This window comes from Microtus pennsylvanicus, chromosome 7, assembly GCF_037038515.1.
Source record: "Microtus pennsylvanicus isolate mMicPen1 chromosome 7, mMicPen1.hap1, whole genome shotgun sequence".
Classification (NCBI taxonomy): Eukaryota; Metazoa; Chordata; class Mammalia; order Rodentia; family Cricetidae; genus Microtus; species Microtus pennsylvanicus.
In genome coordinates, this window is record NC_134585.1 from 68,257,478 (window position 1) to 68,270,777 (window position 13,300).

General features: G+C 43.1%; 1 protein-coding gene across 1 annotated transcript in view; it reads left to right on the forward strand.

Annotated features, from left to right (window-relative positions):
- Positions 1–13,300, forward strand: part of St6galnac3 (ST6 N-acetylgalactosaminide alpha-2,6-sialyltransferase 3) — a 462,445-nt gene that overhangs the window by 287,757 nt on the left and 161,388 nt on the right. The window contains exon 3 of the mRNA XM_075981042.1: positions 1,177–1,586. Within this exon, the coding sequence (XP_075837157.1) occupies positions 1,177–1,586 (410 nt within the window). The remainder of the gene's footprint in view (positions 1–1,176; positions 1,587–13,300) is intronic.

Sequence of the window (13,300 nt, forward strand, 5' to 3'; positions counted from 1 at the left end):
GTAACAGCCAAGGTTGGTCAACTCAGGTCAGGTCATCTGCTCTACTGTTAAAGATCTCCATTGCACAGGAAGTCAAGGGATTCACGTGATTCATGACAGCCACCTCCCTGACCCGAATGCCTACTTGCTGTCTGCATTAGCTTTTTGGAGCACACAGTTCTTATCATTTCCAGCCTCAAAGCATCTGCAGTGGCTTTTGCTTATGTATCTCTATGGCCAGTCCCTTTTCTTCATTCAACGCCTTTTCTCAGTGGTGCCTCTGGCTGCTCTCCATTGTTCCCAGGTGTGCACACACAGACACATACACACACACACAGACACAAACACACACACACACACACACACACACACACACATACACACATGCGGGCGCGTGCACTCGCACATAAATAATAAAACAAATGTAAAGCAAAGGAGACCCAGACCTAGAAGATACAGGCTTGGAAGTTCTCATTTAGAGGGTCTGTGATTCGAAGGTTGTGGGCTTGGCTCTGCCACTGGGATCTTTATTAACTTACAAATCCCAGACATCAGTGTTTTTCTTCTGAATCTGATAGTTCCATGGAAGAGGTATCAGGCTTCTGAGATGTGTGCATGCCTTTCTCTGTTCTCAAGAGAGGCCTTCGCTTGTTCACCTAGAACCAATTCAAGCTCAAAGGATCGTTAATAGGACGATTCAGGGATTTTTAGGCATCACTGTAATATTTTTGCTGCCTGAAGTGGTCTGGGTTGTGTATGTCTCATGCCTCATCATCTGCTGCCTTCTTCGCATTACCGAATGCCACTTACCCATGCATGCATATCAAAGTACAACATACGTGCCTAGGTATGTAGTAGCCCTGGCAGCATCCTTACCATAGAAAAAAATAGTTCATATTCTCTCTTTTCATTTGAAATTACAGGTCTAACTTTATAAAACTCATCCTTCAGAGCAGAAATGAATGGCTGTTTCGCCACATAATTCTAAGCCAGCATAGGGCTACAGAAAGTAATCATTTTCCAACAGGATGTATTTACTCTCCTAATAAACGCCCACTGCTAACTTGATAACCCGTAGCAGAGTCTGCAGCATAGATATGTATCGGGGTAATCCCATACTCAGTCATCATGTGGTAAAGGACATTTTGGCTCCTTGAGATCTCATTCGATGACAGTCTTCCCTTTTCTCTCTTTCAGCCTTTGCAGCTCGACTGTGACCACTGCGCCATAGTGTCCAATTCAGGTCAGATGGTGGGCCAGAAGGTGGGCGAGGAGATAGACCACTCTTCCTGCATTTGGAGAATGAACAACGCCCCCACCAAGGGCTTTGAGGAAGACGTCGGCCACGTGACGATGGTTCGCGTCGTATCGCACACCAGCGTTCCTCTTTTGCTAAAAAACCCTGACTATTTTTTCAAGGAGGCAAGTGCCACCATTTATGTTATCTGGGGCCCTTTCCGCAACATGAGGAAGGACGGGAACGGCATTGTGTACAACATGCTGAAAAAGACAGTTGATAATTATCCAAACGCACAGATTTACGTGACCACGGAGCAGCGGATGAGTTACTGCGATGGTGTCTTCAAGGAGGAAACTGGGAAAGACAGGTGAGTCCTCTGGAACAGCCTCGTCGACCTTTATTGTCTTTTATGGTGAATCTTTGCCGAGCTAGCAAATGAACAGAGTTATTTTTTAAACCAATTGCTACATGGTTTTGATTGTTATGATGGCTGCAGGAGCCGACAATGAGGTCCCATTAATTCCACCCACACTGCCTTCTGTTTGCTTCGTTTTAATAGTTTGAAGCTCCGAGAAATGGTGGATAGTTCTCCAAAATGTCCTTAGATCTCTTCCTATGTAGCTCAATTTGTTACTGATTAGATCAGATATTTGGCTGAAAGGGGACATCTTCACATTCTCTTTCAAAACAGAAATACTTAGGAATCTCAGGTTTTTAAGCCATCTTAAGTGAGAATTGTGGCTCCCTCTGCCTCCTGGAAACCAGAGACAGAATAGACTATTGATCCTCTAATATGACTGCACAGATCCACACATATCAATAGCCCTGTGATCTTGAACACCACATTAAACAAAATGACACATTGGCATTATTTATTTAAAATCATTAGCACTTGGATTCTTAACGAGAAATGAAGTATAAATATATCCTTTGCTCAATTGTTCAAAAACCAACCTATGTTTTGGTGCATACACTTCCCTGTCCCATTTCATAAATCACTGTGCCCACCTTCTCTGCTCAAAGCAAGTTCCCCTCATTCCCCTCGTCCCCATCTTCCACTTCCTCTCCTGGATCCTTCAGGCAGCTCTACTGTCTGCTGGTTCTCCTGCCTCTTTAGAAAGACAACTATAACAAGTGAGGGAAGCAAAATTACAAACTGATCAATCTTGGCTGATATTCATAAATATAGCACTCATAAAGAATTGCTGAAGAAGATCCGGAAACCTGTGCCTGAAGTTCTAAATTATATGTGGATTTTGCTTATTTGTGCAATACTCTGAATAAATTGAGCTTCAACTGTAATTGCAGTGCTAACAATCTGATTTCCTTAAAATGCATGCCTGTCTTTGACTACTCAATAGCATCGAATAGAGAGTTGTAGCTATTGGGCCATTGGTGGTGGAGACTTGGGATTTGCTGTCTCCAAGTGTAATTTCAGTGCTCATCATGCGCCAGAAGGTCTCCACAGGGACTTTTTCTGGTCTGTTTTTTTCCCCAGTGTCCTATCCCTCACTTCCATCCTCAAGAGTACCTTCTTTAGTTTCTTAATAAACAGCATACATTATATTTTACCAATACATGCATGCACACATACACACAATACATAAACACACATACAACACTCAGCTGGACCAATGGACCCATTGATATTGTGGACTGATTTTCACTTAACATGTCTTCTTAGCCCCTAAAATGGAGTTTTGATAGCATGAGTGTCTCCTCTGCAGGAAGAACCTCAAAGGTGAGATCCAAATCGGCATAGCATAGCCAAAGAGACAGGCAGATCTGGTATTTGCAAGAATTGTACTGGTGCGTAGCACCATTCTGTATGAATACTATTGCCGTTCTCCTGGGGCCCCAGAATCCTCTGGTCTCTCACTAGCCCCGAGCAATGCAATTAATTAGATGTATTTGGTTTTTCATTAGAGCTATCCCTTAGGGTACCCCCCTGGTTACAATGATAAGCCTGAGGGTCATTTGAGGGTATCAGAGAAGAGCTAAGTGTGGTATTTGTTCGTGGTGCTTGAATCACGTTGACTTTCTACTGTGAGCTTTCATTGAGACAGCATTGTTGTGGAGGATGGTGGTGTAAAAGAGTAGAGAAGGGGATAGCATTTGGGAGGTTGTTTTCTGTGTCCGTGCTGCTTCTGTGGCGTCAGATTGGCAGATCTCCATCGATGGGGTCTCTAAACCTGAAGTTCTTTTAAAGGTCAGTTGATTTTATGGTACAGTTTCGCTTCTTTGGTTTTCCCTTCCTCTGTTATTTCACCGGCTACTGCAGACAGAATAACTAATGTCTACAGGTTCTTTAGAGCTCTGCAGAAGGGAGGACAAGTAGAATTTGACTGGTCAGTGTGTTGTTGACCAAAAATATCCATCTCATTATGATTTGAATCCAGCCCTGCTTGTGCCGAATATAATGATTTACCACGGTTCTCTACACACAATGACAGATTTCAGTCTCTCTGAGTGGGTAGATGTTTGTTATATACACACATGTACACACATAAAAACTGCAGGTGGAACCCTGGTGTTTCCTTTGTCACTCTCTCGGTCACTTATTGAGCTTGAAGCTTCCATCTTAGCTAAGCTGGCTAGGCAGTAAGCTGCCAGGGACAGTTGTGGCCTTATAGACACTCAGGGCCCTGCTGGGCTTTCACGTGTGTTTTGGAGATTTAAACTGAATTTGGTTTTGAATCATGGGTTTGTACACATTGTGCTGTATTCACAACCTCAACAATATCTTCAAATGCTGAGCCCGGTGGTCTCATCGTCTCTGTAGAGCCAGGCCTCAGCTTGAGGAATTACTAACTTGTGACTCATCTTAGTCCAGCTGAATTGCACACACTTTCTCCTTCTCCAAGTATAATTTTGAAGGGAACCTTAGCCTTCTCTCTATTCTGTCTTTAAATATTTTACTGTGTATTTTTAAAAGACCAATGTAAGTCTCCACATCCTACGTGAAAATGCAAACACTTCCTCCACATGATTGTGTGTATCCTTGGCTTGCAATGGTCAACATTGTCCTGTAGATGTACAAGTTGTACATATATTTTAAGTATTAGTTCAAATCAGGGTTAACATACGGTCCATGCATTATAAGTGGTGTATTTCCTTTGTGTACTTATCCATATAACTTTTTCCCTACACCACTCCTCACTGAAGAAACATAGCCACCTGGGTTTCCTACCATGTAGTTAGTTTTATTAACTTCTCGTGCTATTTCTTCAACATTGGTTTTTATGTATTCAGGTTGACTGGGTTCAGATCCAATTAATATTTATTTCTTTGCCATGAGTGCCTTGTGATACTTGTAATCACATGATTATACCTAATATATGCTGACTACTTGTAGTGATATCCGAGAGTTTTCTCTCTGTGGTAGGAACCACTAGTGCTGTCTAGAGGCAAGAGTTTATTAGGATTGCAAAACAGTGGTGTTAGATCTTTTGATTGCTGGTGTACTCTGTAGAGAGAGACTTGCCCTCACTTGGTTACCACCAGACAAAAGACTGACTGGCTCTGATGCATTAGTTTCTTGCTTGGCATCCTCTGAAGTGACCCACATGTTCATAGCTTCCCAATATTTACACACTGACTAGCAGTTAAGTGTATCTCAAGTTTTGTAATCTATTATAAAGCATGACGCATGCTCCGAATGTCTTATTTTAGCCTGTGGGTTCCTCTTCAAATTGGCTTTGCCTGCTTTTGATGCATGAGAGGTCATGGAGAGCTTCCCTCTTTTCTCGGATTGTAGGTATTTCAGCACTTAGCTGCATCCCCCTATGAACTTGTATTCAAACATTCTCCAAGGAGCCTTGATTCCTTCTAGTTGTTAAAAGAATATAAACCATGGTAATGTGGTGCTTATTATTACAAGGTTGGATCTTTGTTTCTCGGCCTTTAGAGTGGGCAGAGATAAACTATAAACAATGCATGCTGTGTACGCTGTTTATAAATAAGATCATCATGATGTTCAAACTGAGTCTTTTCATTCTAACTCAGGCCCACCAGGCTTTTATCTTACCATGCATGTCTTACGTCCATGTCTTCCTTTTGGCAGGCTGCCAATCAAAGATCCCAGGAACAGCATTGTAATTAATCATGTGCTTTATCTTGCAATACATAGTAAACTTGGAGTAACGGCAGATCAGCTATGTGATCACTGCAAGCCTCTTACGAATACTGTGTACTGAAAATGTTTAATGGCAGGCATTTGTGCCTGACATGTAAGGCCGCATCTGCTGGATGTGTGCTGGATAGGTCTCCCCAAAGACTGCAGTGTTTTCCTCTTTACTGATATTGTGTGCACACTTAGTCGCAGACTAAAAGGAGTCAGGAGCGAGGGGTCTCCTTTAAGTTAACTTTTGTTGTAAAGCTGTTTCATTTCATTCACTTTTGCTTTCAAAATTTATCAGCAAGTTCTCATTTTTGTCTTTGTGTATGCTTGGCGGGGCTCGAACTCATGGCCTTAGACCTGCCAGGCAAGTACTGTACCACTGAGATAGCACCCCTGATCATCATATTCTAATGGAGAGAGCGTATCACTGGCAATTTACCAGCCTTGAAATGTGATGTCACTGATTGTTAAAATGATTTTTGATAGATTTTTTAGGTTTAGTTCCTGAAAGAAAAATATTTCTCGATTCCTTCCTGCCTTCCTTCTTTCCTTCCTTCCTTCCCTCTCTTTTTCTTTCTTTCATTTTTTTTCCAGTCTTCAAGTTCCTTTTGAAAATACAGCCTTTGGCTGATGAGACGTCTCATTACAAAAATGTGCCTGTCTCCAAACCAAGTTCCACATTTGATCTCTGGGGCCCAAAGTGTGGAGGCAGAAAACTGATTCTTGGGAACTGTTTTCTGACCTCCACTCACTCACCCCATGGTGTGTGTGTATGCTTGCACCCGCAACACAGTCAGACAGGCATAGTATTTTCTTCTCTTTCTGAAGGGACTCCTGTTGGAAATGTGTATTGCTGGAAACAGTGCTCAGACGCCTTCCTTTCTTGGGATGATCCTAGACTAACCCTTACATATATTAAAACTCTTTTCAAACCAGATGAGAAATCATTTGTTCTCATATTAGTTACTGCCGAAAACTCTGGCTTGTGTGTGAGCGTGGCCTGTGGGGAGTCTGGGAGCTGGCACAGAGGACATTCGTTCATTCTCTAGAGTTACCAGATTGTTTGACAGTGGCCACCCTTATGGCTTTGTCTGCTGAATGTGATTCTGATAAACAAAAATTATGAATTCTGTACATCTTCCCTGCCTCCCAGAAACCTTCAGAATGAAAGGTTTTTATATTCAAAACATTCTGACCAAAATGTCTCCGTGCTGCCCCTTTGAATGATTGGTATGCATCAATAAGTTGCTGGCAGCCAACGCTTACCCTAATACATCTTAAGACAGAATCCCCCTGGAGGTACTGGGCTGACAGCGGCACATGGTCCCCCTCCCCTGAAGGATGAGAGTATGTGCTTGGCATGCACAGGTGTGTGTGGGGGGAGTATTAACTTCCCGGAAGGCCACAGGCCGATCGTGAGTGCTGTTCTGTAACCTCTGGCAGGTGGGCAATTGCTGCTTGCTTCCCACTTCAGAAACGTGTTGGCAGATGTACACACATTATTTAATTAGCTAATAATTGAGAAAGCTATCATCACTATTAAAAGAGCAAAGCTAATTCTGGGCTGATAAAGGACTCTGAGCTGCCCCAGATAGGTCGTAATTAGTGACAGCAGCGTGGCTCCGCCTTTAGGGGTGGGTGAGATTAATGAAAGCTCGGAGTGAATGGAACTGTGTTTCCCAATGCTCCTGCCTCAGGTGAAGAGGGTGAGGAAAGAGGGAGCCACTTTGAAGTACCAATAGAAGGCTGAAGATGTGACAGCCGTTGTCAGGGGGTACAGAGAGCATGGGACAAGGATTTGTATATAGCAAGTTCTCCGCCTAACTCCTTTCTGATAGAGGGCTCCATCAGCTTCACGCAGTCTCTGGGAGAGACCGAGAAATCAGAAACGTGTTAACCCTGATGGGTTAGTTCTCTTAACCCTGTGTGTTGACCGTTTCCTTATCTAGCCAGGGTCTGAAGGGCAGCGTGGGTTTAATTCTTTCAGCTGGGTGATTGTTGAAATTTTCTTGGAGCTTGTATTATTTTGAAAGTTTCTTCTATTATTACTCTAGGGATTAAATTGGCTCACAGCCCTCGGGTTGGCAAACTCACAGTAGTTTGAAGGTTGAGGGGTTTTATGTCTCCTCTGAGGATCTGGGGTCCTCATGAGCTCTCCCTGCCACTGCACAAGGCGAGCAGATTCAAAGGACACAGAGTGGCAAGGAGGAGAGAGCAAACAAAGCATATGAGGCTGAAGAAATGAGCCACATTGCCCAAAGAAGTGGTAGCCTTGTATGTGCCGACTCCAGCGACAAAGGCGTCAAGCTGTTCTTAGTTTTCAATAAATAACTCCTAACCCCAGAAAAATCGGGACTGAGAGAAACCAGGCAAAGTGGAAGAAGCCTTGGAGTGGAGAAGACAGTGCAAAACACATGCCTCCTCTTTGTGTCCTTTGGAAGACTGTCATTGGGGACTCCCTCTTAGCACCTTTTCTGCTGGAAGTGGAGTTAATGGTTCCTTCCCTGGCTGATTGACTTGGCAGAAATACTGAATTCATACAGCAGTTGGGACAGACCTGTTGGACTCCTGGGTTACAAAAGTATAAGGAGGTACCCAGAACGCTGGCTTCATGCTAACCAGCATCCAGGCACAGAGACTTCCATTTCCTATTATTAAGAGGCCTGTGTTAGGCTCCTCTGAAATGCACAAATGCTTGGGAATGGAAAACGCTATCAAAAGAAACATCTCTTCAGAATAGCAGGGTAAGAGGGATGCTCATGATGCTTCAAAATAACTGTACTGACCTCTGTGTGTTTAAAACATGCATACACACACAAGCACACATGTTCATACACACTCACAGACACAAACACACACATACTTAAACATACACATATATACACATACACGTATGCACACATACACACTGTAGGTGGAAGTTTCCTGTCTTGGAGCCACTCAGTCCCAAATACCCAACAATAGCTTTCCAAAATAATCACACAGAGGCTTATATTACCTAGAAATGGTCAACCAATAGCTCAGGCTTATTAATTAGCTCTTACATGTTCAGTTAATCCACATTCCTTATTCATGCTCTGCCATGTGGCGACACCTTTACTCAGTATTGTGTGTTCATCTTGCTCTCTGTCTGGCCGGCATCTCCATATTCCACACTATTTCTTCTCATCATCCTTAGTTTGTTTGCCCTGCCAATACTTGCTGCCCGGCTACTGGATGGTCACCATTTTAATAAACTGATTTGAGTGACAAATCTTTACAGAGTATGAGAGAATTACTCCACAACACACATACACACACACACATGCACTCATACACACACACATATATACACATACATACACATATGCATACTTACACACACACACACACACATACACACACACACACACAGAAGAAGCGTGTTGAGGGGAGAGATTATGTTATCCTAAATGTCCATGGAAACATTGCCCTCAGCAGTCCTTTCAGCACAGTGACTTCTGAACACTGTTGTCAGGGTTTCTGTCCTTCCTGCCCAGTTCCCGCAATTGTTAAGTCCCAAAGAAATCACACAGAGGTCTACATAGTTATAAACCGATTGGCCCATTAGCTCAGGCTTCTTATTAACTCTTATAACTTATGCCTGTTATTCTTGTCTATGTTAGCCATGTGGCTTGGTACCTTACTTGGCAAGGCAGTCACATCTTGCTTCTTCTGTGGATGGACCAGGACTATAAAAAAAAAATGAGCTTTCTTCTTCTGAGAATTCTCCTGTTCTCATTGACCCACCTCTACTCCCTGTCTGGTTGTCCCACCTATACTTCCTGCCTGGCTACTGGCCAATCAGTGTTTATTTAAAATATAATTGACAGAATACAGACCATTGTTTCACACCACCTTCAGTGTTGACTTTAAAGGTTATTTGTGATAAACTTTATCTCCACAGTTACCTCCCTCTTTCTGTAATTTGGATTTCTCCTGGCCTTGTATTTCTTTATTTGCACTGTCTTTCTCCCATCAACACTAGTTCACCGTTAATTAAGATTTATGAACTAGGAACAATCTTTCTCTGTATTCTTTTAAAAATAGAGGTGAGAACTGAAGAGTTGGCTCCATAGCTAAGATCATATATTGCTATTGCAGAGAACCTGAATTCCTAGAACTCAGATGTCTCTCAACCAAAATGTCTGCCCCAGGGGTGTCTGATGCCTTGGAGCTCCAAGGTTACCTGCACTCCCGTGCATATAGCCCCATACACAACATACGGACACATAATTTAAAGTAAAATAAATCTTTAAAAATATAGTCATTTGTTTTGATTTTTTTCACTTAATCTTGTTGGGATCATCTGTACTTGTAGAGTGTAGCTGCTCCAGCAGCCACTTCAGAACACCTTGCAGCATGCCCAGGATGCTAGACTGCAGCATCTCGGTGCTGACTGCTTCCTCCCGGGAAACACCTTTCCTCCTGGTTACAGAAATACTGTCCTTTGAATTAGTCTTCCTGGTGCAGCTTTCTTCCTGAGTAAACATTTGATTGTCCAGGTCAGCATAAGCCTTTCCTGACTTGAGTGTACATGCTCTTGACTATTGGGCAACCTGGAACTAGGCTCTAGAGTTTTCATTTCAGTGAGAACTTGGGTCAGCCCAATGTTGCTCATCGGAGGAGGCCACTTTACATTGTTCTATTTTAATTATTTTGGGTGGAAGGACAGACAGCATATCATTCATAGTTGAAGAATAACTGTTTCCTAAATAATTATAACCTTGGTCATCTGTAGTTATATCCAATTCTGTGACCCTGTCCTATTTATTATAAGTCAATCATGAGGTGTATTCAACAGCATTTATTATCTGCCACACCATGTCACTTGTCCATCTCCTCCTTGGGACAGTGTAGTGAAGGCTGGTGGTTATGGCCATCTCAAGAGTAAATCCATGTGCTTTTCACTGTACCCTTCAGCTGAGGGACTCTCAGGTGTGTCAGGGCTCCTTGAGTTCACCTCAGTGGCTGCTCACTTCTCCTCCATCATTTCCACTGCCGTGGCTATAGTGTGCTACTGTCTGCCTCTCATATGAGTCCTCTGCCTTTCTCAAAAATCTCCTTTGTGCTTGTAGAGATGCTGCTTCTGCTAATGGCCCTCCCTGCATCATGATGCGCACAGAGACGGGCCAAGTCAAGTGCTGCCTCATTCATGAAACCTTTTGTAACATGCCCACATCAAGCTCTTATTTCCTCTGTTAACTCATAGCTTGTGTGGTTTTTTTTCTATCACTGAACCATTGGTGCATGTGTCTAAGCTCATCAGGTGGTCCACAAACACCTTAGCAGGGTACCAGCTCTATATAGCTGTTTCTTTAAACACAATGATAGACTCCTGGCTCTAATAGTCACCCAGTAAATATTTAACAGATGAATGGATAGTAAATGAATGAATATGAATTCTCCCCAATCCTTTTGTGGACCAGAGATGGCTTAGTGGTAGAGAGCTTGCCTGGTGTGTTCAAGGTCCTGGGTTCAGTGCCCATTACTGGAAATAAAACCTAAAAATCTTTGTTTATGAAATACTAGTGAATTTCAAAGCAGTTTTATGTTGTATAGATGGCTCCCAGCAATGTTGAATGGATAAATTGTAGGGCTGGATTCTGATAGGAAAATTTCCCTGATCTATTCAGAGAGACCACCCACGCTCCGTCTTCCAAAGGTGGGCAAATCTGCTGCCTTGTCTAGGGTTTCATGGCTGGGCACTGGGCTTGTAATAAGTCACTGACAGATCCATTCTTCAAAGGCAGCATTCTATTTTAGTTTCTCACCAGTGGGAAAGCACCTTCCAAAATTTCACTCACAATTCTCTCAGCTGCCAGTTGCTTCATGAACAGACCCAGCTGGAGAACCTGAACCCACCAACACCCTTGATCCTTAGGTGGCAAACGGAACTTCCCTCCCAGAGCAGAAACAAAAGACCCGAGCAGAGGACCAAAAACCTCTAGCAAAACTGTCTGGCTTCATTTGCCAGCTCTACATTTTAGTTCTCTTAAAACACACACACACACACTTTCTTCTTTGATAGGAAAGCTATAAATTATTATACTAGAAATATTTTAAATATTGAGCCTAAAGAAAAACTGGCAGCCATATCTTCTAGCACCTGCATAAATGCTTGATGAGTTTGTGAACCACAGTTGAAGAAAAATGTTGAAAACATTTTTTATATATAATTCAGATCATGCCCCTCTTTGGCTGAACCCTGTGATAGCCCTCTGCTTTTATATTTCTAAAATTTTATTAATCTTTTCCTACTCCATTTCACCTTTTCAGTTTTAGTTTTTGAGATAAGTCTAAGCAGGCGTAGAACTTGCCAGGTAGCTAAGATGCCCTTGAACTCTTGATCCTCCTGTTTCTGTGTCCTTGGTACGCAGGGCCATGGGTGTCAACAGTACACTCAGTACCTGTGGGCCTAAGGTCAAGCCCAGGGCATTGTGCACGCTACACAAGTATTCGACCAATGGGGCCACATCCTGAGCCAAGGTCATGCTTTCCTGATGGCTTGCAATATTTCTGTTGGAGACCTGGTCCCCTTTTACCTCTCTGAGCTTTATATGTCTAACTTAACACCTTGGTCACTTAGCTTTATCATCTACCACAACTTCATGCTTATTTTGGATGCCTTTGCTCTAGGATGCTGCCAGGATGCTCTTTCTCCACGTGGTGCATGGCCATCTGTTTGTCACCAGCTCTGTGAGTTGATCACAACATTTGAGACAGAAATACAGACTTCATCTGTCCAGCATGCCCAAGTTTTACCCTGTCCCACTTTTCCTAATTTTACCTCATGGGCTTTTCAAATCTGCCGTGTTCTATAATGTATTCGTGTACTTCATTGTTTATTTCTTTTGTGTATATCTCTCACTAGGATATACGTTCCTTATGGGAAGGGAAGGGTTCATTATTTTGTTCTCTGATACAGACTGAGGACCTCAAATAGTGCAGGTTGTATAGTAGATAATAATAATTTTGTTTTTGCTGGTGAATGACCTAGAGATGCACAAACATGAAGAGATTTAGGTGGTTTTGTAAAAATTGTTTTTCAGGGTCCTTCAAAGTAGCTGGACAGCAAAGCAAGAGTTTGTGGCCTTTCAGGAAGAGCAGCAAACATATGCATAGAGCATTGTGTTCTCACGGCAGAGACTGCTTGTTTGGAAATACTGGGATCGCTTTTCATTCTTTAGTATATGGTCTTATAGTCGAAATGTGATTGGCTAAATGGGCTTAGTTGCCCAGCTATCCAGTGAGAACAGCAAAGCTCTCTTTCTTAACTGGAGAACAGTGGTCTCAGGCCTGCAGCTTACATAAGGGTCACCTGGAGAGCTGTTTTCTCTCTCTCTCTCTCTCTCTCTCTCTCTCTCTCTCTCTCTCTCTCTCTCTCTCTCTCTGCTGGGTTTCTGCTAGAGTACCCTACTTGGCATTTCTGGGCTACACCTCAACTCAGACACTCTGCATTTCTAGGAAATGGCCAGGCAGTGCTGTGCAAGGCCTAGATCCACACTGAGAGGGTCTGTGTCAGAGAAGGATCAAGCCACATTTAATTATTTTGGCTACATTTTGCCCCCTTTCATTGGTGTCGTGTTCTGAGTGTCTTGAATTCGTTTCTGTGATAGTTTCGTGGAGGGAGATCCTCAGCTCGGGACTGAATATCCCTGCAGCACTGTGTTTTCTTTGCCACTGTCTCAAGCTCTCGCCCCTCTGCAGTCCTGCCAGACGCTGCTGTTCATTAGCGCGGAAGAGCTCGGCACTCCATCATTCTGGATAGACTAAGCACCCTGTCCCGGCTCCGAGCGAAGCGCCAACCCTGAGTGTGCGCTTAGGCTACTGTTGCTTCCCAGTTTTGCTCTTTAAGTGTTTATTTCCCTAACAATTGCCTGAGCTCATCGCTGTCTCTCTGTCCTGCGTTCCTGTCACAATGTGTCTCTTTGAAGTTCAGT